The 24,274-nt window shown below is 38.2% G+C and overlaps 1 protein-coding gene across 2 annotated transcripts in view; it reads left to right on the forward strand.

Moving 5' to 3' along the window:
* PTPRR (protein tyrosine phosphatase receptor type R) overlaps nt 1-24,274 on the forward strand; it is a 242,574-nt gene that overhangs the window by 110,449 nt on the left and 107,851 nt on the right. Inside the window, exons 1-2 of one of the 2 annotated variants that reach the window (XM_028532466.2) lie at nt 3,392-3,684; nt 22,738-22,851. In XM_028532466.2, the coding sequence (XP_028388267.1) occupies nt 22,747-22,851 (105 nt within the window). In that variant the 5' untranslated portion in view covers nt 3,392-3,684; nt 22,738-22,746. Of the gene's footprint in view, nt 1-3,391; nt 3,685-22,737; nt 22,852-24,274 lie in introns of those variants that run through there. The other variant, XM_028532465.2, reaches the window with a different exon arrangement.

Consider the following 24,274-nt stretch of genomic DNA (forward strand, 5'->3'; position numbering starts at 1 on the left):
ACAATCAGTGACTGCCAGCATTAGGGAGAAGAGAAGGATTAATACAGGGAGTACAGAGGATTTTTAGAGAAGGGAAAATAGTCTGTAATACTATAATGGTAAACATATATTATTATGTATTTATCCAAATCCATAGAATGTACAACCCCAAGAGTGAATCCGAATGTAAACTATTGACTTTAGGTGATTATAATGTGTCAATGTAGGTTCATCAATTATAATAAATATACCACTCCAGTAGAGGATGTTGATAATGGAGGAGGGGATGCAAGTGGAGGGGCGAGGTACATGGGAAAGCTCTGTAGCTTCTACTCAATTTTGCTGTGAACCTAAAACTGCTCTAAAACCTTGAAAAAAAACACTGACCTTGATAGAGGTTAAGTAACTAACCCAAAGTCATCTAGCTATCAAGTAGAAGAGCTATGCCTCAGGCCCAAACCATCTGACTCTGAAATCTTGCACTTAACTGGTGTACTAAAGTGAATAAGAGATCATGTTCAGGTGTACACAAGTGGTATTAACTCTGAAATCACTGTGGTTATTTTCCCTCTGAGATATGTGGCTGAAACTAGTCATTTCTCAAGAACAGCAAAGGCATACTCTGTAACTGTCAACTGGTATCATTTCCCTGATACACAGTGATCTTATACTTTAAAGATTGATAACATTTTATTCAAAAACCATTACTCACAATTATTTTAATGTCTTTGCATTACTTTACATATCTTCATATATTTATGTGGCTATAAAGTATACATACTTTGCATTATATATGTCAAGTATACAGCTTTTTGTTCCAGCTACACTTATTTTTTATTTTATTTTTTCCATTACCCTTTAGTCCCCTATACCTCCCACCCTTCTGCAATCCCCACACTGTTGCCCATGCCCATGAACCCTTTTTCCTTTTTGCTCAATCCCTCTACCCCCCCTGACCTCCCCCCTCCAATAGCTGTCACCCTACTCTCTATCTATGAGTCTGTCCCCATTTTTCTCATTCACTATATTTCACATATGAGTGAAATCATTATGGCTATTTCACCTAGTATCAAATTATATACCTGCTTTATTTATTCACTCAAAACATATTTATTCAGCTTCTGCCATAAGTCGGGCATTGTCTTAGGCTCCATGGATCATGAGTAAACAAGATAGCTAATATCCCTCCTGTCTTGAATATTATATACCTTCTAGTAGGGAGAGTTATGTATCAATATTGAAAAATGCTGAGGAGATAAAAATTAAAGCAGGGTAAGGAGGCAGACGGTGGCAGGCATGATGATGTATTAAAATAACCTGGTTAGGGAAGGCACCTCTGAGAAGATCAAGTTTGTGTAGAAAGTCCTGAGTGAAATGAGAATGTGAGCCCTGCAGACATCCCAGAAAGAGGGTTCCTAACAATGAGACGGCACATGCAAAGGCCCTGAGGGCAGAGGGAACTACTGTGTTTCAAGAGGAGCGAGGACCAGAACAGAAAGGGGTAGAATAAGGGGAAGAGTGATAGAAGATGGGGACTGAGGAGGAATGCAGATGGGGAGGAAAAATGCTGTTTGGGAGACCAGGTAAGGTCTCTGGAGGGGTTTAGGAGAGCACTAACATGTTCTAACTTATGGTTTAAAAAAATTACTCTGGCTTTGTGCCAAAAATAAACTGTAGGAGACAGAGTGAAAGGGAAGAGACCAATTAGGAAGCTGTTGCCATAGCCCCAGTGAAAGCTTATGGAAGTTATGGTGGTAATGGTGGAGGTGGCGAGAAGTAGTCTTCTGAATTTTGTTGAAAGGATTTACCAATTGTGGACATGAGAGAAAAGAAGGAGGCAAAAATGATTCCTGGTTTTTTAACCAGAGCACATGAAAGATTGCAGTTATGAAGAAGAAGAAAATTGAAGCAGTAACAGATTTGGGGTCCAAGTGGGTAAGGTAGGAATCAAGAGTTGAGTGTAGACAAGATCAAGTTAGGCTCCTAAGTGGGTATGTCATGTATGCAACTGGATATACAAGCCTTGCATTCTGAGAGTGATGTCTTGATTAGTTTGAGATTGTGGTTCAGAAAAAAAAGAGGCAGAGTTGAGGATAGAGCCCCCCCAAGATAAAGAGGTCAGAAAGATAAAGATAAATACAGGAGACTTGAACAGGACTGGCCCATGAGTGAAGCAAAACTAAGATAGTGTGGCATCCTGCAAGCCTGGTCAGGAAAGAATATCAGGGAGAAAGAAGGAATTATCTGTGTCAAAGACTGCTCATAGGTCAAGCAAGATGAAGGCAGAATGGGCCATTGGATGTAGCAGTCTCGGTTTAGTGTAGCAGGCACCAGTACAGGGCAAATGGGAGGTGGAGCAGAGGAGTTAGAAACAGTGACTATGGACAACTTTCCTGAGACCATTGTTTGAAAGGAGATTAACCAAAAGAAATGATCACTAGGCAAGGAGGTCTTTTGGTTTGTTTGGATTTTATTTTAACATGAGAAATATTATAGCACATTTGAAGACAAATTAGAAAAAACCAGCAGAGAAGGTGAACTTACAACACAGGAAAGGGAGAGTTAGAAAATAGTCACCTCCCCTTAATGTCCCATAATTTACTTATCTTTTTACATTGATGTTCATGTAAGTTGCTCCTGATGTTGTACTGTAATGTTGCAAGGGGAATTTTTGTGTCCATTTATATTTGTATTCATTGATATTATTTCCTTAAAAGAAATGTGTGAGTGGGGAATTACTGGGTTAAAGATCATGAACATTTTTAAGACTCTTGACAGTGCCCCATTGTTTTAAAAAATCAATTTACTAGGCCACGAGTAATGTGTAAATGATTAAGTTCTATTGCAGTCTTGCTAGAGCTGTGACACATACTTTGACACCATAGTTGATGGAATTTCTAGTGTTTCAACTGCCCTTGTACTAACAGGCTATTAGCTCCTTAAAGACAGAGATCACATTTAATTGTCTTCATTCCCTCATATTCTTTTAGACCAAATGTTTTATTACTAATAATAATTACAATGGTCATTTATCTAAAATCCCTCTTTGTTATAGCATGATGGTGTGCATATGCAATAGAGAGAGAAAAATTACAAATTATGGAATCAGACCAACTTGTATTTGAATCCCAGACTCATTACTTGGGCTTTGCTTAAAAGACTTTAATTTCCCATCAATAAACAGATGAATTGTAATCCCTGCTTTCTAAATCATGGTGAGGGTTGAAATATCTGTTACGTCCCTGGCACAGAGTAGGAACATTTTGGAGGGAATAGTGAAACTTTTAGAACTTTGTATTTATCATAAAAGTGCCTTGTGAATGTATAATTTTTTTAAAAGCAGAAATAAAAAAATCTTTCATGAAACACCTTATTTATAGCCCACATAATTCTCTTCTTACAGTTTTGCTAATTACCATGGAAAAAAAAAATCCCCATGAATTTCAATTCTAGTAAACGGTTGAAACAGCCAGCACCTGGGCTATCCCTTGGGAATGCACAGGCTGCTACAGTAGACCTGGGATCAGCAATGTCTCTAGAAATAGTACCAGGCAGTTACCCCCAGGTGATTATATGAGGCTTCATCTCAGCGCTGAGCTTAGAAAGCTTTATGATTAACCCAGCTTGCTATGGTGAGGAAATAACACAAAGAAGAGTACAGATGGAAGTCGAACTGACCGCAACACCCAGTCAATTTCCAAACAGGTAAGAGAGAGTCTTCTGTAGCATTAACAGTGTGAGGATAGGAGGACGTGTATGTCTGTATCGTTCATGTGTGCATATATATGAGTCAGCAGAGAATCTTTGTGCTATCTAGGGAAATATCTTTAGCCTCAGAATTTGAAATTAAAAGAAAACACTACGCAATTAATTCAAAATATCTAAACAGTAAAGAGCCTACCATGATCCTGAGAAGTTTCTCATAAAATTTGTATCCTTAAGAGAATGGAATTACAAATACATCCACTTGGACAAAACTGAGAATTTTTATAAAAGATTTTGGGTGGAGCAGTTACCTTCCTTGTTTTGTTTGGTCTACGTCCCACAGTGACATTGGGGAAAAGATGACCACTTGCATTTATGATAACTAGGGGGAAAAAAGAGAAGTATAGTGGGCTAAATCACTAAATCTGAACATTTTTATGACAATGGTGTCTTGGGGTCCCTGCCTTTGCATACAACCTTCAGTAAAAGACTAGTCAGTGTCTCCCATTGCAATCGGATGTCGGGGACCAATAACCGAAAGGTTGTAACATGAGACATCCCTGAACTAATTCTCAACCAGGGACTTCAGCCTCATTGTCTTCCACTGGTAAACCAGGAACCTTACTGTTAAAGCTTGCTGTCCTTGTAAGAATGAATGGCTCTCATTAAGAATCATGTATGGATTCATACATAATTCTGTACAGAATTACAGAAACTTTCTGTACAGAAGGTGCTATCCTCAGGTGAAAACCCTCACAAAAGTTTATTTCACTTAGGTTTATTTCAAAAATACGTATTGGTTTTTCCATCTGTGTTCTAGGCATTGTGTGAAGTCCTGGGCATATGAAGATTAAAAATAAGTTAGTTGGTGTGTTAAAAATCATATAGGAGTTCTGGTGTTGATACAGAGTTAAAAATTCTGATACTATCTGTGGTCTGTGATGATGAATAACAATGTCAGAAATAGTGCATCTGGTGTTTTCATCCATCTTAATAATAAAATTAGATTAACTTCCTGTCTGATTCAATATTGAAGAAAACAGTAATCAAGATGGCCCAAATATATCATTTGATCCAAGAAGTCGATCTCCATTTGCCACAAAATATAAGGCTGTCAGATTTTTTAGCATATCTCTAGTGTGAAATATGACCAAATAATAATGCTGAATGATACATTGGCAGTAATTTCATAGCAGGATTCTGGGGTTTAGCAGCAAAATTTTAGAATAAAGAGAAACGAAAGTTTTCAGTGATTTTTCTTTTAATGTCCAGTGGGTAAATCTATTTTAATAGGAAGAGTCTTAAGCAGCTTGTCAATTTTGCACACCAACATATCTTCCTCTGCAGCTTCTACAGTCTTAAATGTATCTGTTTAAATTGCCAGTATGAATTACTCAATTGATAACTGATGTTAGATTGCGTTATATGAAATTAGCCATTTCTATATTTAGCTGTAACAAAAACGAATAAGCTATATATAGTCTCCTTTGTTTTTTCATCAACCTGTGTAGTTCTATCAAACAGTTTAATAATTAGATCAGAGATACAGCAATCCTACTGCCATGGCCCCAGTCATGCTAAAAGAAAAACAAGGGTGTGCTGGGAAGGTTGAGAAGTGGGAACAGGACGACCTGGCAGAGTCATGCTGTGCATTGAGGCTGCGCTGCAGACAACATCACTCAGACTCTTTCTGTTCCTGAAATGAAATGGGCCCTGATCACTAAAATAGCACATTGTGGGAAATTATATGCTTACTATTTTGCTCCTTCTGCAGATGAATAAAGCCAAAAGAACATTGACTAAAACTTATTCCACATTCCATCTTTATACATCTTTAGTTATGCAGAAAATTGTTAATCCCCACTCTGATAGAAAAGTCAAGGTTCCCGAGAATAAACATTGAGAGGACACTAAATCATAGAGTGTTAATTTTCATCTCAAAAACACAGGCCAGTAAGCTCATTTTATTTGATCATGTTTCCTAGAGAATTGGGTAGTTCTCCAAAAGAGTGAAAACCAGAATCTTATTGCAGGCATTGAAGTGAAACATAAACTACTTCACGGAGAGAATCGAAATAAACTAAATTGAGGACAACCCTTCCAGGGAGCATTAGGCCCCACTCCGCCCTTGCGGTCAGACTGCCTCAGAGCCTGTGCGGTCTTGCTGCCGCCCGGCTCAGGGGTTTGCGTTTTGCATGCGAAGAGTTGAAATATCCAAAGACTGTATTCCTGTTGATTGACAAAAGGGAGCACCCAGGGGCCTGCAAGGTTTGTTATTTTTTTTATTTTTTAAAGTGGTATTTATGTATTGGTGGCTTGGGATACAATGTCAGTTTCTGACTTGAAAGCAAGAGTGCCTGGAGTGGAACGGTTATGACTTTATCCTTGGACATCCATTTCCAAGGACGCCTCAATGCCACTTAGAGGTTAGTTTTGTCTCAGTTCTTTCTCAGTAGGTAGCAGTCAGGCGTCTCTTCTGTCCTTTCAGAAAAGCGGTGTGAATGAGTGGTCATGGCTGGGATGATTCGAGTCTTGTTATCTTGATCGGCCGGATGAAGAAACCTGAATTTGTCTGACCTCGTTTTCCAGGAAGCGCTCGCCTGAGCCTTGGGCTTTTGTCCGCGCAGGGCTGCTGCCTGGCCCCAATTCCAGCCATTTTCAGCTCCGATTTTTGGCTGCTGTGCTCTGCCTCCAGCATGAGAAATGCTGAAGGGAGGGGAGGGAGGGTGGCAATTGAAGGGAGACTGAGAGAGAACACAGGAATAAGAACAGAGAAGAAAAACATTCAGTACAAGGTAGTAGAACATAATCAGGGAAGATGAATGTGGAAATTTCTATTGACTCGAACATATAATAAGGAAACTTGAAAACTGTGAAAAGCAAGGAACTAGCTATTGTATTTGTTTACTGTACCCAGGATAATATCTATTTGTGGTTAAATCATGATTTTTTTTCTTCCTCTTGTCTCTGAAGAACTTTGTATTAAACCTCTACTTTCTTCTATTTTATTCATAGATATGTTTGTAACTTTTATAAAAATGTTTTTGTAAGTATAAATGGATACAAAATCACTAAGGATAAGAATGGTAGTATCATAAAAGTATATAAATGTTATTTTATAATTTATGGAAGCTTTATCTCCTCCAGTGAATTTGTACCTAAAAAAGTCAAGACCTTCATCATTTCATGATTTTTTTTAAATAGATCCTAAGGATGGGGGCTTAGTCCAAACTACGTAGAATTTAAAGTTTTCAAAACAAAGTACAAAAGTTCTTTACTTGATTGTTAAAAGTTAGGAGTCTTTAAAGACAAAAGAGAAGGTGTTTTACAAAAAAAGTTAGTAGGGGATATAAAAAGGAACACTAATTAAGTGGTAGCATTAAAATAGAGATGAAAAATTAATGAAATGGAAAAAACTAGGTTATAACAAGCACTATAAATGAGTAGGATCTAATCTAACTCACTAAATTTAACTGTTTCAATATTAATATTTAATTTGCAGTAGTAAAGAGAAAAGAGGAAAAGGATGATGAATATGAATTTAATTCAATATTTACCATCTTCTGCAGAATTTGAAATTTAGTTTGAAAGAGCCAGGTTGGGAGAAAATGGAAGCAGAGCTTCTAAAATCAAAGAACATGCTTAAAATGGGCCATTTTGATCTCAATCCTCCGATGTATATTCTCTCCAAAAATTATATCGCCTCAGCAAAACCAAAGTGCTTGGACTGTTGCTTTTTTCACTGACCTAGATTCCTGACTGACTTTTGGCTGGCACTCCTTGATAGGCATTAACAGCCAGTGAACGCAAACACCGGAAATTCAAGGAGGCCACTCCTTAGGGCCTTGATATTATCACCATTCCAGCAACTAAGTAAAGGGCCTTCATCTAACCAACAAAGTTGCTACTCAGTTGCCCTTGGTACTGAATATACAGACAAGTAGGTTATTTAATTAATTGTTTTTACCATTAATATATAGTAAATTCATATTTGTAAGCAAAGTTTATGGAGCACTTTTTATCTGCCAGTTTTAGCTGTCTTACTCATATGTCTGATAACTCATGTTATTCTCAGAAGCCCTATGAAAGAGATGCAGTTACCATCCCCATGTGACAAGGAGGAAACTGGGCTCAGAGACAGATAATCATTTAACCAAGTACACTTAGTCCAGGACTAAATCCAGGTCTTTCTTACTCTAAAGCCCATGCTCTTAACTCTTACATTATAGTGTGGCAAAGTTTGCTTATTTGTTATCTGCTTACCGACTTGCACCTTCCAAACACACAAACATAATTATTTTATCTTGTGTTCAGTCTTCCTAGCAATTAGAAAACAGAATAGGCAAAATCTTTTAAATTTGTGAGCTCATAACTCAAGAAGTCCCTAAGTATCTGTCTGCTTTGTCCACGAGGTCTTACCTTTCTAAACAAGAAACTTAGATACATTCGGAATCGCCACAAATTCCCAGCTCCCTAGAATGGGGGGAAGGGGGCGGCGGATCATGGAGTGAGCGGCCATACGTAGAAAGAGCAAGGATAAGAAAAAAACGCAAATAAGTTTGCCATTGCAAGTGGGGCAAAATGTTTCCAAACATTCAACTAAAATTCTAGGAGTATATTCTTGTGGCTAAAAGGGGTAAGGTACTCAGCATAGTGAAGGGACCTTAGGAGAAAGATGTCCTCTGGCTAGCTACTGGCTGTCAACATGTTTTCACCACCTGGGGATAAAGATTTTTCTATTTACCAGTTCTTCTTTTGTTCTCAGTAAAAATTAGTTTGGTGTTCTCCTTATTTCGTCATTATACATTCACTTCTTCACTCCCTAAAGCCTCATGGACACTAGTGGCATGTTAGTTTAGTTCATGCGGTATCAATTGTACTAATCCTTACAGACTCTGTGGAACTGTGCATCGGGCACCTTGCTTTCAAGTGAGGTTCCAATGAGCACGCACCTGGCCTCCCAAGGCCTGGGGAGCACATAAAAAGCACTGCTTGAAGCCGCATATTTCTTCTCGCCAAAAATCCAACAGTCCTTTCTTGGTCCGCATTTTTCTATCTAACCCGGGCATCTGGCAGTGTTGGCAAACCTCATTGAGAACTCGGCACTTCCATACCACCCATACCTCCAGTCTCCCCTGACCCTTCTACCTCTAGACATCCAGCTAAAATCAAGCCAACTAACAAAAAAGTTTTAAGTCCGGCTGGAGGAAAAGCATGCTGTCTGACTTGGGTGGTGCGACGCGCCCGTGTCGAGCAGGCAAAGAAAGCACATCCTGTTCCGCCCACCTGGGAGAGGAAGAGGGAGCAGACCTATGGGGATAAACATGTCACTTTATGGCTGATAGAGCTGCTGGCCATCTCCCTCAGGGGCATGACAAACTACTTCTGTGACCGTGTCCCTTCAGCACACTCCCCTGCCGGTCACAGGAGCACTGCTCAACTGCGACCACACCCCGCGTGGAAGGACAGAGCCTTTGCAGCCCGCTTTATTCTTGCAGAGACAGATTATATGCTTTCTACAGGCAGGCGGACCCCAAAAGGAAGACACAGAGCTACTCATGCCCTAGTGTGTCATGCCAAAAGCACCAGCTGTGCAAGTCCCTTCTCCTCTCCTGTGGAGACCACAGAGGGGAAGAGTCCAGAAATATTTCTGCATTGGAGCTACTGCCACACAGAAGAAATAAATAAAGTGTTTTCTCCTAATAGCATGGAAAGAGGGAAGCCATGGGCATGATAGTTATAGCCTCACATTAGAATGGATAATTATTTATACAATGTATGTGGGTATATTTAACATCCATGTGTGTTTATATATATATATATATATATATATATATATATCACCCATGTATCAGAAAAGAGCTAACACTATAAACACCACAATGTTGTCTCAGGCTGACAGGATAAACCATTATGAATAATATTTATTTCTTGTTTAATTCTTTTATTTCTAAATCTTCTAGCATGAGTATATTTAATTTTTGTAATTACAGAGATGAATTTTTAAACTCAAATTAATTATAAGAAATAGACACTAATATAGATTAGGTTTGAGTTCAACTTACAATCAATATAACACACTCCTCAGAAAACTTATATTGCTTTCACTAATTAGAAGCAGTTTTAAAACAATTAAAATACAATAAACTGATTTTTTCCGTTCCTGAGTGGTGTACTAGTCAAAGTATCAGAGGCATATTAGTTGCCAATCAAACATCAGTTGTGTTAAATCAATTCTATGCGTTTCAAATGGTTAGGCCTTTCAGGTGAGCCACTTACTAAACACCTCAGGAGCAGAGCCCAGCTCTCCTCTGCCTGCCACGGAAGTCGTATTCTGCCCCTGAGCAGCTCTACACAGTGCTCATTATGCTGATTCATGTATTCCTTCATTTCATAATATTATTATTTTTTAAAGATTTTATTTATTTTTAGACAAACAGGAAGAGAGGGAGAGAAACATCAATGTGTTGTTGCCTCTTGTATGCCTCCAAGTAGGAAACCTGGCCTGCAACCCAGGCATGTGCCCTGACTGGGACCTGAACCAGTGACCTTTTGGTTCATAGGCTGGCACACAACCCCCTGAGCCACATCAGACAAGGCACAAAGATTTATTAAATACCTACTGTATGGCAGGCACTGTTCCAGGTCCTAGGGCTACAGCAGAGAACCAGACCCACTAAGTCCCACATCAGTGAGGCCTACATTTTAGTAAAAGGGGGATACCGCAAATAAATAAATAAGTAACTGTTATTTAGTAATAAATGCTGTGGGAAAAATAAAGCAGGGTGATGTGGCAGGGAATGGCCAAACTGAGAAGGCTTCTCAGAGGAGGTACACTTAAACCAGAGCTGAAAGACCAGAAGGAGTCACTGTGCTGTAATGATGAACTCTCCAGAAAGCGGCAGGTGAATGCCCAGGCCACGAGGGAAAACTGAGCATGGCTTATAGGAGAACTGGAAGAAGGGCAGCATGAGTGCGGATGGTAGATGAGGTTCAGAGCCAGATAAAGTAGGGCCTTGTAGGCCCATGTAATTGAATTTGACACTAAATGAGATAGAAAGTCATTGGAGGATTTTAAAAGAGAAGGAAAAGCTGAACTAATTGTAAAAAAAAATTCTAAATTGATACAAACACTAAGAGACTATAAACAGCAGTTTTATGTCATTTTCTTGTCTGAAACAGTTTATAGGGAGCACAGCTTGTCTAGGGCATCACAGAGAGTAAGCTGGCAGAACTCAGAGATAAATGACAATAATAATAGAACATACAATACTGAAATCAAAACCACATTAGAAACAAAAGCAATAAAACAGATTCTGCTGAAAATATATAAGGACACAGAGCAGATTTGAGAAAATTTCAATTCAGTAAAGATACACAAATGGTAAGAGAATATTAGTACATGAAATAAATAAAGGGTTCAGAGAGAAAGACAAGGGATATACAATTGCATCATTGCTGTCCTTGAAGGTGAACCAAAAATATTTAGAAAAAAATGACTCAAATGTAAAATGGGAGAAAATATTTCTGAAATCAAGTCTGGAATCTGTAGACTTCGAGGGCATGCCATGCTGCAGGAACTATTAACCCAAAGAAATGTCCTGGTGAAGTTTAAAAATGAAGATTTCAATCAGATTACAGATAAAAAAAGCAAGTTGTCTTCAGGACAGACTAGCCTCAGGCCAGGGTATTCTTCATAGCAACTTTCAGTGCCAGAAGGCACCAAAATAATAGCAGCAGAATTCAAAGGCAAAAAAAAAATAAAAATTGAATCAAGAATTTAATATCCAGCCAAGATGTTATTTATTGTCAAAGGGACCATAAATACATTTATAAACATATAATGCCTCTGGAAATACAGCACTCATGAGCCCAACTTGAAAAAAGCTCTTTGATAATGAAACCCAGCTAAAGGAGATAAAGAAATAAATGAAAATTCAAAATAAAGAATTCAGGAATGGTGACATCCTTCAAAAAAAAAGAGACTGATCTTGAGCATTGAATCCATTTGAACATATAACTAACACAGCTGAACTTTAGAAATTCTAGTTCACAGAATACATTCATCAGTGTCAATGATGCTAACACAACCCCAGTGTCTTAGTGACTTAATGCAAAGAAAAACTTATGTTTAACTCATGTCACTGCTTACAGAGGGGTGTCAGGCAGGGCTTCTGCTTTAAGAAGTGATTCAGGGCCCCAGGCACCTTCTGTTGTGTAACTCTGTCATTTTCAGTAGAGTCTTAGGGTCACCCTGAGCCTGTTGGCAGAGGGAAGAGAGAGGGAGAAAGTAGACAAGGCACGCTTCTTAACCGCCTGGACTGAAATGTCATTTCACTGCACTTACATTAACTGGTAAGAAATACTATGTGGCTGCACCCAGACATGAACAGGCTGAGTTTCCAGGAGGAAAAAATAATTTGGTGAGTGGTCTCTATTGCATAAAATATAATGTAAATATCATAAAACATAATAATATAAAATAATAGTATAATTATTAAAACTGGGTGGTGCCCTGGCTGGTGTCACTCAATTGGTTGGGCATCATCCTGCAAACCAAAAGGTCTCTGGTTCATTTCCTGGTCAGGGTCCACCCTTGGTCGTGGGTCCAGTCCCCAGTCGGAGTATGTGCAAGAGGCAACTGATCAATGTTTGTCTCCTCTTCTTTTACTCACTCCTTTCCCTTCTTTCTGTAATAAATAAAAAAAATTTCAACTGGGTGGTGACGATGAAAATTGGTGGGAAGAGATGTACATTTTCTTATTTTCATAGCAGGAAGTTAATAAATGCTTTCTAAAGTTTATAAATTAAGAAGTAAAGGTTTAGCCCTCGCTGGCGTAGCTCAGTGGATTGAGTGCGGGCTGTGAACCAAAGTGTCACAGGTTAGATTCCCAGTCAGGGTACATGCCTAGGTTGCAGGCCATGACCCCCAGCAGCTGCACATTGATGTTTCGCTCTCTTTCTCCCTCCGTTCCCTCTCTAAAAATAAATAAATAAAATCTTGAAAATAAAAGAAATAAAGGTTTATATATTATCATATATTTAATATTTTAAATATAGACATTGGAAGAAAAATATAGAACAACAAGAACAAAAGGCCATATAGCAAAACCCAGAAAACTAAAGAAGTAAAAACACAAATAAACAAATAAGGTAACACAAAATAAAGTAATACAATACATTTATATCAGTTAAAGTAATAAAAGTGAATGGGATAAGTATCCTATTAAGAGTAAGGAATTACTAGATAAGAATTAATATATGATATTTGACAATAGTATATATTACAAATACAGAATATAATATAATGCAGATATATTAATAAGAGGAAAAAGCAATGTGTATGGTTTAATCCTTGTATTTAATAGTAATATACATGATGTATAATATATACTTATTATTTGTGTATAATATATACATAAAAATATTTGGAAGGATACATAGGAAATAGTTGTGCTATTTCTGGGTGTTGGAATGAAGGGTGAGGAGAGGACAAGTATACTTTCACTTTTTGCTATATATCTTTCTGAACCTTAAATTTTTTGAAATGTGAAGTTTTTATTACAAAAATTTAAACAAAAATGAACTATAGTTTAATTCAGAGTACTACTGGAAGCTGAAAGATGCAAGCACAGGAAGGGGAGGAGAGCTCAGGGAAGGCTTTGAGCTGGGTTTCCAAGAAGGAAGTTCTTCCTCCAGCCAGTGATCTACAGATGCAGACACAGTGCGCAAAGGATGCAGCACGTTCAGTGTGCTGTACGTAGCTGCAGTGCAGTGTGCACAATGGAAAGGTCTGGGAGGTGAGACTGAAGGAACCAAGGAGTTAGAACCTTCCATTAGAACATGAGGTTTCCTCCAAGTACTTGAAGCAGAACACTGGGGTAGCATCTTACACAGATCACAGTGGTGTCGCTTTGGGGCATGAGTTAGCTCATAGTCCAGATAAACACAGTGGTGGCCTGACCTATGGTGAGGGAAATATGAAGGAAAGATGACTCAGCATTCAACATATATTTAGAAAGCAGAATAGGCAGGACTTGGTAATTAACTGGATGTCACGATGATGGGGTGACACATCAGGAAAAGAGTCGAGTCAATATGATGTTGATATATGGTACTTCATTCTTCTGTATAAATATAGAATTAGAAGTGAATTTGATGGTGGATGAGGAGAGGGAAAATGTAAGTTCAGTTAAGGTCGTGCTGAGTTTGCAGTATAAGTGGAACATTCAGGTAGAGGGAAGCAGGTGTAAGACTCTTAAAAAAGTGAGGATGTGAAATACGGAAATAAAAATCGTTAGTTTGTAAGCAATAGCAAGCAGAGGACAATGCAGAGAATGATAAGAAGGGATTGAGTGATGGTATAAAGACTTCCCATAGGTCAGGGGTTCCTACAAGGGTCAAAGACGTGAACAGAGAAACTTTTGCTTTTATTCCTGGAAATCACCAGCCAGTCTAACTGCTGGCCAGAAAAGGGAGGCTCCTTACCAAGAATGGGGTTAGAGATTCCAGGTAGCAAAGAAGACACGTTAGTGAGAGAGAAGTGGGTAGATCCCTCCTGACAGGCATTGTTCCTGAAGGAAACAGTTCTTTTGTGTCTGTTGGGGATTGAGACTGGCCTTCTCCCAGGGACTTTGAGGCCTTCCCTTTGGGAAGCCAGATGGCCATTTGGCCTTCTTCCCCCTAACAGGGCCACTGGATGTGGCCTGACTCTTACTGGGGGTGGCAGTCCAGGCCGCCTAATAACATCAAGAGGGGGCTAATATTTAGAAACCTGCACCTCTCCCAGGCAAAACTAATTCAGCCATCCTTCCAAAAAAAAAAAAAAAAAGCTGAAAGCTAATCCCATAGTTAGAATTTAAACACAATGTTGGCACCTAAATTCAAATGCTACATTTTAATCAGTTGCATCAGACTGATTTATCTCTAACACTCATGCCTCACCTACGTTAGTGGGCAGTCTGGTGACCAAAGAAAGTCTTATTACAACGTGGTGCTTCCTTTGTTGGGGGAAGCAGTAGTAAGGGGAAGGACCTAGGCCACAGGTAAAAGGAATCGACTCCAGAAGCTCTTAATAAGGCGAAGGCCCTATAAATTTGAATACAGATAGAGTTTTAAATCTTTAAATTTTTATTAGGTTGTTTAATTTTTTCTGTATGTTTATATATGTGTAATATCAGTAAAAACACTCAATTGTTCTTGAATAGTAGCTATTTAAATTATTTACTACTGTGAAGTGGCTTAGCATTTGCATTGAGAAAGAGCATTTTAATCTCTTTGAAATTAAAAACTTAAATCATTTGTGTGTTATAGGATAGAAATAGCCAAGTGGGTTGAACATTCAGACAAAAATACATCTTTTACTGTTGGTTGGTAAGTTTAAAGTTGTAACACTGCTGTTATTGCCATGGAAATTTATATTCTATCCCTGTGTTACAACTTCATGTAATAGGATGAGGAGGAGCAGTGCAGTTCTAGCTTCTATCCAAAAGGGTATATCCTCTAACTGCAGCAAATCATATGCTTTTATTTTCTCTGAAATACAATTCTCATTTTGTCTTTTTTTAATTGCATTCATGTATAATGTCTGGCACTTATTAGGCCCTCAAATATATATTTTTCTGTTTGTACTGCACTTCATCACCATTTTATGGGGAATAGTCAGAAACATGTGCATGCACTGTGCAGGCAGTCCAGCTTCTCACAGGCAAGCAGACAACTGGGGCAAATTACTCAAATGTTTTGATGCATGAACCGGATGCTTGCAGTTTTAAGCTAATTACTTCAACTCATTCCTTTGAGTTAGGTAGTCTAAATTTGTGTTTCAAATGCACAGCTCTGCCCTTTTTGCCTTTTTTATAATTTTTATTCATGAGTTCCCATTTCATTTCCATTTATCATGCACTCTGAGAAACTTGGACTTGAATACTGTTTCCACAGTTACAAGCCTCAAGATGATCATGGTCCTGAGAATTGAGTTCTCAAGAGTATACACAACACTCTCGACTTTCAGGTCTCAGCTTAAACCATTGGCTCCAAATTTTGTCTGTGGGGATCAGGGACGGTGCCTGCCTGCTCACTCTGCCTGAAAAACACTGCTGAGGACCCAGGAGTCAACAATTCCTCATCAGGGTCTGTGGGAAGTAGGAACCCAACTTTGCCTGGCAAAGGAAGGGGAGTAAACAATCTCAGATACAGTGGCTCTTGTCTATCAGCAGCTTCCACAACCTCACAGAACTAAAAGTCAGCTGTTGGGTAAAAGGAGCATTTATTTCTTAGAGCCATCAGGTGGACTGAGTTTTTCTAATTTCTTGGGTTTTCCAGGTGAATACATAAAGCATGTTTAAAAACATAATGTTTTGGCTTCCGGCCACAATGGAGGCATAGGTAAATAGACTGTAAATTTACCTCCTCACACAACCAAAAGAAGGACAACAATTTAAAAACAAAGAACACCAGGACTACCAGGAAATCAAACTGTATAGAAGTCCGACAACTGAGGAGTTAAAGAAGAAATATTCATCCAGACCAGTAGGAGGGGCAAAGACAGGCAGCTCAGATGGAGAGGACTCCCAGCAAGGCTGCAGCTGCAGGACTGAGTGGGTGGGTAAAGTGGTCAGTTGGAGGTCCCCACATCAGCATGCGGATAACCAGGAGGAACAACTGGGGAGCAAAACAAATCACACAACCCAAGGTTCTAGTGCAGGTTCCAGTGCAGGAACCATAAAGTCTCAAAACTTCTGACTGAAAAACCTGTGGGAATTGCAGCGCAGGAGAAACTCCCAGCCTCACAGGAGAGTTCATTGGCGAGACCCACAGGGTCTTAAAATGTACACAAACCCACCCATCTGGGAATCGGCACCAGAAGGCCCAATTTGCCTTGTGGGTTAGCGGAACCATGGCTGAAAGCCAGCCAAGAGTTGAGCAAGCCACACTGTTCCCTCTCAGACCCCTCCCCCACATACAGCACCATAACACAGCTAAGTGGGTTGCCTTGCCCTGGTGAATATCTAAGGCTCCACCCCTTACAATGTAACAGGCACGAGGAGACAAAAAATATAGCCCTAATGAAAGAACAAATCAAACCTCAGAAAAAATACAACTAGCAATGAAGAGATAGTCAACCTATCAGATGCAGAGTTCAAAACTCTGGTAATCAGGGATGCTCACAGGATGGTAGAGTATGGTAACAAAATAGAGGAAAAAGTGAAGGCTATGAAAAGTGAAATAAAGGAAAAATGCACAGGGAACCAACAGTGACAGGAAGGAAACCAGGACTCAAATGAACGGTTTGGACTAGAAGGAAGAAAAAAATATTCAACCACAACAAAATGAAGAAACAAGAATTCAAAAAAATGAGAAGAGGCTTAGGAACCTCCAGGACAACATTAAACATTCAAACATCTGAATCATAGGGGTGCCAGAAAGAGAAGAGGAAGAGCAAGAAATTGAAAACTTACCAGTATTTGAAAAAGTAATGAAGGAAAACTTCCCCAATCTGGTGAAGGGAATAGACTTCCAGGAAGCTCAGAGAGTCCCAAAGAAGTTGAACCCAAGGAAGCACACACCAAGGCACATCACAATTACATTACCCAAGAATAAAGAGAGAATCATAAAAACAGCAAGAGAAAAGGAGACAGTGGCCTACAAAGGAGTTTCCATAAGACTATCAGTTGATTTCTCAAAAGAAATCTTGCAGGCAAGAAGAGGCTGGAAAGAAGTATTCCAAATCATGAAAGGCAAGCACCTACATCCAAAATTATTCTATCCAGCAAGCTCTCATTAGAATGGAAGGGCAGATAAAGTGCTTCCCAGATAAGGTCAAGTTAAAGGAGTTCATCATCACCAAGCCCTTATTATATGAAATGTTAAAGGGACTTATCTAAGAAAAAGAAAATTATCAAAACTATGAACAGTAAAATGACAACAAACAACTATCAACAGAACCTAAAAAAAAAAACAACAAAAATAAACTAAGCAAACAATTAGAACAGAAAGAGAAGCACAGAAATGAAGATCATGTGAGGGATTATCAGTGGGGAACTGGAGGGGAGAATGGGGAAAAAGCACAGGGAATAAGAAACATAAATGATAGGTACAAAATAGACAGGAGAGGCTAAGAATAGTATAGGAAATGTAGAAGCCAAAGAACTTATATGTATGAGCCATGGACATGAACTAAGGGGGAGGAATGCAGGTGGGAGGGGGTACAGAGTAGAAGGGAGTAAAGGAGGAAAACGGGACAACTGTAGTAGCATAATCAATAAAATATATTTAAAAGGGAAATACACACACACACACACACACACACACACACACACACAATGTTTTGCTCTGGCTGGTGTGGCTCAGTGGGTTGAGTGCCAGCCTTTGAACCAAATGGTTACCAATTCGATTCCCAGTCATGGCACATGCCTGAGTTGTGGGCCGGGTCCCCAGTAGGGAACGTGCGATAGGTAACCACACATTGCTGTTTCTCTCCTTCTCTTTCTCCCTCTTTTCCCCTCTCTCTAAAAATAAATAATATTTTTAAGTATAATGTTTTTCTCATGACTGCATTTTCAAATCCTACTTTTCCTTCTGGATAGAGCTCATTTTATTTTCTGTATTAAATTTTGTTGTTAAATATTGGGAACATTTTTAGACTATAGAAAAGTGCAAAAGTGCAGAGAATAACAATTGTGTTCCATCAGATAGTTTTATTTAATTTTAAAAAAGGATTATTGATGGTGTTGAAGTAGCTTTTCTACCTAATCCCAACATAAGTCTCTTCCCCTCTCCCCAAAAGCTAGCTGTACCTTATAGCTGGGCTGTTAGGTTAGTTTTTGAGTGTTTGTGCCCTTTTCTGGATCTTGGATTTTTTCAAGGAGTACAGTTCCAACTCTCTAGTGTGTCCAAGCCCTGGGACCCCTTCCCCCATGAAGGCATTAAAAGATCCCAAGGTAGAAAGGTGCTCTGGAGCTTCAGATGGGTGCACCATTTTTACTGATAACCACTAGCCCTATTTTTGACTTCCCCAGCTCCCTCTGAATCCTCTAGCATTGAACATTTGGTCCAGTTTCCAGTCACTTATTTTGTACCAGCTATATGGATAGAGGATGTATTATTGCCTAACGAGACTATAAAATTTTGAAGCACTATCATTCTCCTTTTAGACCAAACTGGGAGAAGGCCCTTGTGAGTTGTTCCACTAGAGTAGTTGACACTTGTGAGACAATCTCTTTATCAGAGAAGGGTATACATATAAGTGTGCCTCATTTTATGGCATAGATGATATGCAGCCATCCAACAGTTATTGATAACCTACTATGAATTAAACATTATAAAAGTATAAGAAATGCATAAAGATTTATAAATGCATTATTAAAAAATCAAAAAATGAATGAGAAGCTATTACAACAGATACCACAAAATACAAAGAATCATAAGAGACTACTATGAACAATTATATGTCAACAAATTGGACAGCCTATAAGAAATGGATAAATTCCTAGAAACATACAATTTACTAAGACCAAATTATGAAGAAATAGAAAATTTGACCAGTCTGATTAATAGTAAGGAATCAATAATCAAAAACCTCCTAACAAAGTCCAGGACCAGATGACTTCACTGGTAAATTCTACTAAACATTCAAAAAAAGAAAAAAAAAGAGTTAATACCAATTCTTCTCAAACTCTTCCAAGAAACAGAAGAGTAGGAAACTCTTCCAAACTCACTTTACAAGGCCAGAATTACCCTGGTACCAAAACTAGACAAGGGTGTCACAAGAAAAGGAAATTATAGGTAAATATCCCTGATGAACACAGGTGCAAAAATCCTCAACAAAATATTAGCAAACTGAATTCAAAAATGCATTAAAAGGATGTTTTACCATGATCAAGTGGGATTTATTACGGAGTTACAAAGATAGTTCAACATCTGCAAATTAGTCAATGTTATACACCACACTAACAAAGTTAAGAATAAAAATTATATGATCATATCTATAAATGTAGAAAAGGCATTTGACAAAATTCAACATTCATTTGTGATAAATACTCAATAAGGAGGGTGTAGAGGGAACATATCTCAGCATAACAAAGGTCGTATATGACAAGCCCACAGCTAACATATGCAACAGTGAAAAGCTGAAAGCTTTTCTAAGATCAGGAACAAGGTAAGGATGTTCACTCTCTCCACTTTTATTCAACATAGTAAAGGAAGTCTTAGCCAGATCAATTAGGCAAGAAAAAGAAATTAAAAGCATCTAAATTAGAAAGGAAGTAAAACTGTCACTATTTGCAGATGACATGATATATATATAAAACCCTAAAGATGCCATCAAAAAACTGTTAGAACTAGTAAATTAATTCAGTAATGTTACAGGATACAAAATGAATACAAATAAATTTGTTGCATTCCTATACGCTAATAATGAACTATCAGAAAGTGAATTAAGGATGCAATCCCATTTACAGCTTCATCAAAAAGAATAAAATGCCAGACCTGCCTGGTGTAGCTCAGTGGATTGAGCGCAGGCTGGGAACCAAAGTGTCGCAGGTTCCATTCCCAGTCAGGCCACATACCTGGGTTGCAGGCCATAGCCCCCAGCAACCACACATTGATGTTTCTCTCTCTCTCTCTCTTTCTCCCTCCCTTCCCTCTCTAAAGATAAATAAATAAAATCTTTAAAAAAATAAAAAAATAAAAAATAATAATAAAATACCAAGGAATAAGTTTAACGAAAGAGGTAAAAGACATGTGTGCTAAAAACTACAAGACAGTAAATGGAAAGATATTTGGTGGTCGTGAATTGGAAAAATGAATATTGTTAAAATGTCCATACTAACTAAAGCAATCTACAGATTTAATGCAATCTTTATAAAAATTCTAAAGACATTTTTCACAGAAATAGAACCAATAACCCCCAAAACTATATGGAACTACAAAAGACCCCAAGTATCCAAAGTAATGTTGATAAAAAAAAAAGAACAAAGCTGGAGGTAGCACACTCCCTGGCTTCAGATCCTATTACAAAGCTATAGTATTTAAAACAGCATGACATTGGCATAAAAACAGACACATAGGTCAATGGAACTGAATAGAGAACCCAGAAATATACCCACAGATAATTTATGGCAAAGGAGTCAAGAATATGTAATGGGTAAAGGACAGTGTTGGAAAAACTAGACAGCCACATATAAAAAAATAAACTGGACCACTATCTTACACCATACATGAAAATTAACTGTAAATGGATTAAAGACTAGAATGCAAGCATAAAACTCCTAGAAAAAAACATATACAGTAAACTCTTTGACATAGGCCTTGGTGATGGTTTTTTTTTAACCTGACACCAAAAGTTAAAGCAAAACAAAACCAAAAATAAGCAAGTGGGACTCCATTGAACTAAAAAGCATCTGCACAGGAAAATAAACCATTAACAAAATAAAAAGGCAACCTACTGAATAGGAGAAAATATTTGCAAATTGTATATCTGATAAGAGGTTAATATACAAAATACAAAAAACTCATACAACTCAGTAATGAAAAAATCCAGTTTAAAAATGGATGGGAGATATGAATAGGCCTTTTTCCAAAGATTGCCAACAAGTACATGAACAGATGCTCAACATTATTAATTATCAGGGAATGCAACTCAAAACCACAATGGGATATCACCTCACACTTATTAGAATGGCTATTAGCAAAAAGACAAGGCGAGGATGTGGAGAAAATGGAACTCTTGTGTACTGTTGGTGGGAAAGCACAAAAAATTGGTGCCACCACTATGGAAAACAATATAGAAGTTCCTCAAAAAATTAAAAACAGTATTATCATATGATCCAGGAATCCTACTTCTAGGTATTTAAAGAAAATGAAAAAAAACCTAACTTGAAAAGGTGTATGCACCCCCCAATTCACTGCAGCATTACTTAAAATAACCAAGATATGGAAACACCCTAAGTGTCCATCCATGGAAGAATAAAGAAAATGTGATACACACACACAATAGAATGATATTAAACTACAAAAGAAAGATGAAATCTTGCCATCTGCACAGTGTGGATGGACTTCAAGGGCATTCATTATGCTAGGTGAAATAAGTCAGAGAAATACAAATACCAAGTGATCTTTTATGTGAAGCCTGAAAAAGAAGAAAACCAAGCTCACAGATAGATACAGAGAACAGATTGGTGGTTGACAGAAGCAGGGGGTGGAGGATGGAAGAAATGGTCAAGGGGACTAAAAATAAAATATTACCAAGTATGTATATGTTTGAAGTGTGTGAAGACTTGTTTTCCTCATCTTACACAATATCTCAAGTGATTATGAGACCTTTTTGAAAAGAGATAGTCAACCAGTTTGTGATTTAAATGTAGTAATGGCACCCAGGACTTAAATCTGTATGATTAATTTCATAACTTGATTTATATTTTAGGAATTTTAAAATATTTAGTTTTTTTCCAAAACAACTTGAGAATTACAAATGTTTGCCCAAACAATTGAATAAGAATTATTAACCTTAGACTAAATTACCAGCACCATTTGTTTCTTTACCAGAGCTTGAAAATACATTACTGCACCTCATTCTTTGCCTTGCATTGGCACAGGATCACTATACAGAGAAACTGCTAAGTCTGGTGTTGTGGAACTTCCACAGCACCTTCCTATCTGTGACTGTGTGTGAACACAAATTAAAGCTGTCCTTCAGCTTGGATTATGGAAATACACTTGGCCATGTGTTCCATTCCATCATCTGGACTTGAAATGAAGCTAAGTAAACCAACACACATCTCGGTGAAATTCTTTGTAAACTGATCATTCATAAACCTTATTGATTATAACTAGACAAATTGCATTATTATACAGTGTACCATCTTTTTAACTAACACCATTTAAAATTTCACACAAAACATCCCTATAATGTTATCTCTATGAAAAATGCAACAAAGCACCATGAGGGTAAAATTTACCCAAGTCACAGAAATTGTAATGGTCAGTCATTAGTTGCGAACTTAATATCCAAACACTTAACTATAATTTGGATTTCTTTCTTTATTTTTCCAGACATTGCAAATGGATGTCAACAAGCTGAATATAACCTTGCTTCGAATATTCCGCCAGGGAGTGGCGGCAGCTTTGGGACTCCTTCCCCAGCAAGTGCACATCAACCGCCTCATTGTAAGATGCCTCCATTTCACGTTCTCAGACACAGGCTTTGATCTGAGGATTCAGTAATAAAGAACAGCAACTAAAAGCACCCATGCCATAGCATCTATAGCATGCTATAGTCCTATGGCCCTGAGCCCAATCTGGCACACCAGTGGTGTTTGTGAGGAAGCTCAATCAATGGCCCTTCCCCACAGTCATTTGTTTACATGTTGTCAGTGGCTGCTTTGGGGTACACTGGCAGCTGAGCCATTCTAACATTGTTTAGCTAAATCGAAGGTTAAGCCACTTGCTGCCTGGCCCTTTACAGAAAAAGCTTATCAATTCTCTCATAGTTCAAGGCTAGTTCCCTGGTAGGTATGAATAACAGGGCACAAAATACTTGTCTTACCAACCTGACACCACACCCCAAACATTCTTCCTAAGAGTGAAACCTCCTGTATCAGTTAAAGCCCTGCCCCCAGGCAGTATCTATGAAACTCGTTCAAATATAGCAGTAGGATGTAGGATACTGAATGGACAGGCAGGTTTTGATTAAAAATAAACACCAATCCTTGAGAACAGTGGTCCAAATGGAAAGCAAGAATACATGGTCCTGAAGAGCCTAGGGAAAATAGGATAGGTGTGTGGGGTGGGAGTGAGGCATACCCAAAGGATTTTTTGCATAGAGTCCACTTTAGACCTATCAATAAGTCACCTATATCCTCTCTTCCCTCTCTTTACTCAAGGTTTGGAAACCTTGATATCATCCAACTGCTTGTGCCCATCTGGACTTGAAGGTGGGCGTGAGCAAAGGCAGAGAAAGGCAAATTCAAAGCAGATGATTCTCTCTTTATAAAAAGCTAATTACCTAAGGTTCCTGTGAAAAGGGACTTCGGAATCATCTTACAGATTTAAAATTGTTCCTAATCCCCACTGCAATGGGAACTCGAGCAAGCAGCACACCGCACGTTCTCCTCGCCTTAAATTGCTCTTCTCCAGGCTCAGGCTCAGCTTTCCACTAAATCAACGTCTTCATTTCTAGCTCTGGAAAGAATTTGCTTTTTAATTTGCTTTAGGGTTTTTGGTTTATTTGTTTGTTTGTTTTTCATTTTTTATGTGTGTGGATGAGTGAGTTGTTTTAGTCCCTATAATGACTTTATCCTGTAAACCGACTATTTAGGGGGACTAAATAAGCTTAAAAACCAAAGTTTTTAACTCAATACCAGAGTAGAGGAAATACAGTACTTCCCAATATTCTAAAAGAGGGAAATAGGCTTTACATGCAAGGCATACCTTGCTTAAATGAGAAGTTTCCAGTACTATAGATGTCTTAGCTCTAGATTTAGATTTTTTATATGCTTAGATAGATATACTTTTATACATATTTAAATATTTAATTAAACACTACATATATTTATATGTATTTAATGAGCACAATCACTCTTGGCAGGGA

This window comes from Phyllostomus discolor, chromosome 2 (genome assembly GCF_004126475.2).
Source record: "Phyllostomus discolor isolate MPI-MPIP mPhyDis1 chromosome 2, mPhyDis1.pri.v3, whole genome shotgun sequence".
Lineage (NCBI taxonomy): Eukaryota > Metazoa > Chordata > Mammalia > Chiroptera > Phyllostomidae > Phyllostomus > Phyllostomus discolor.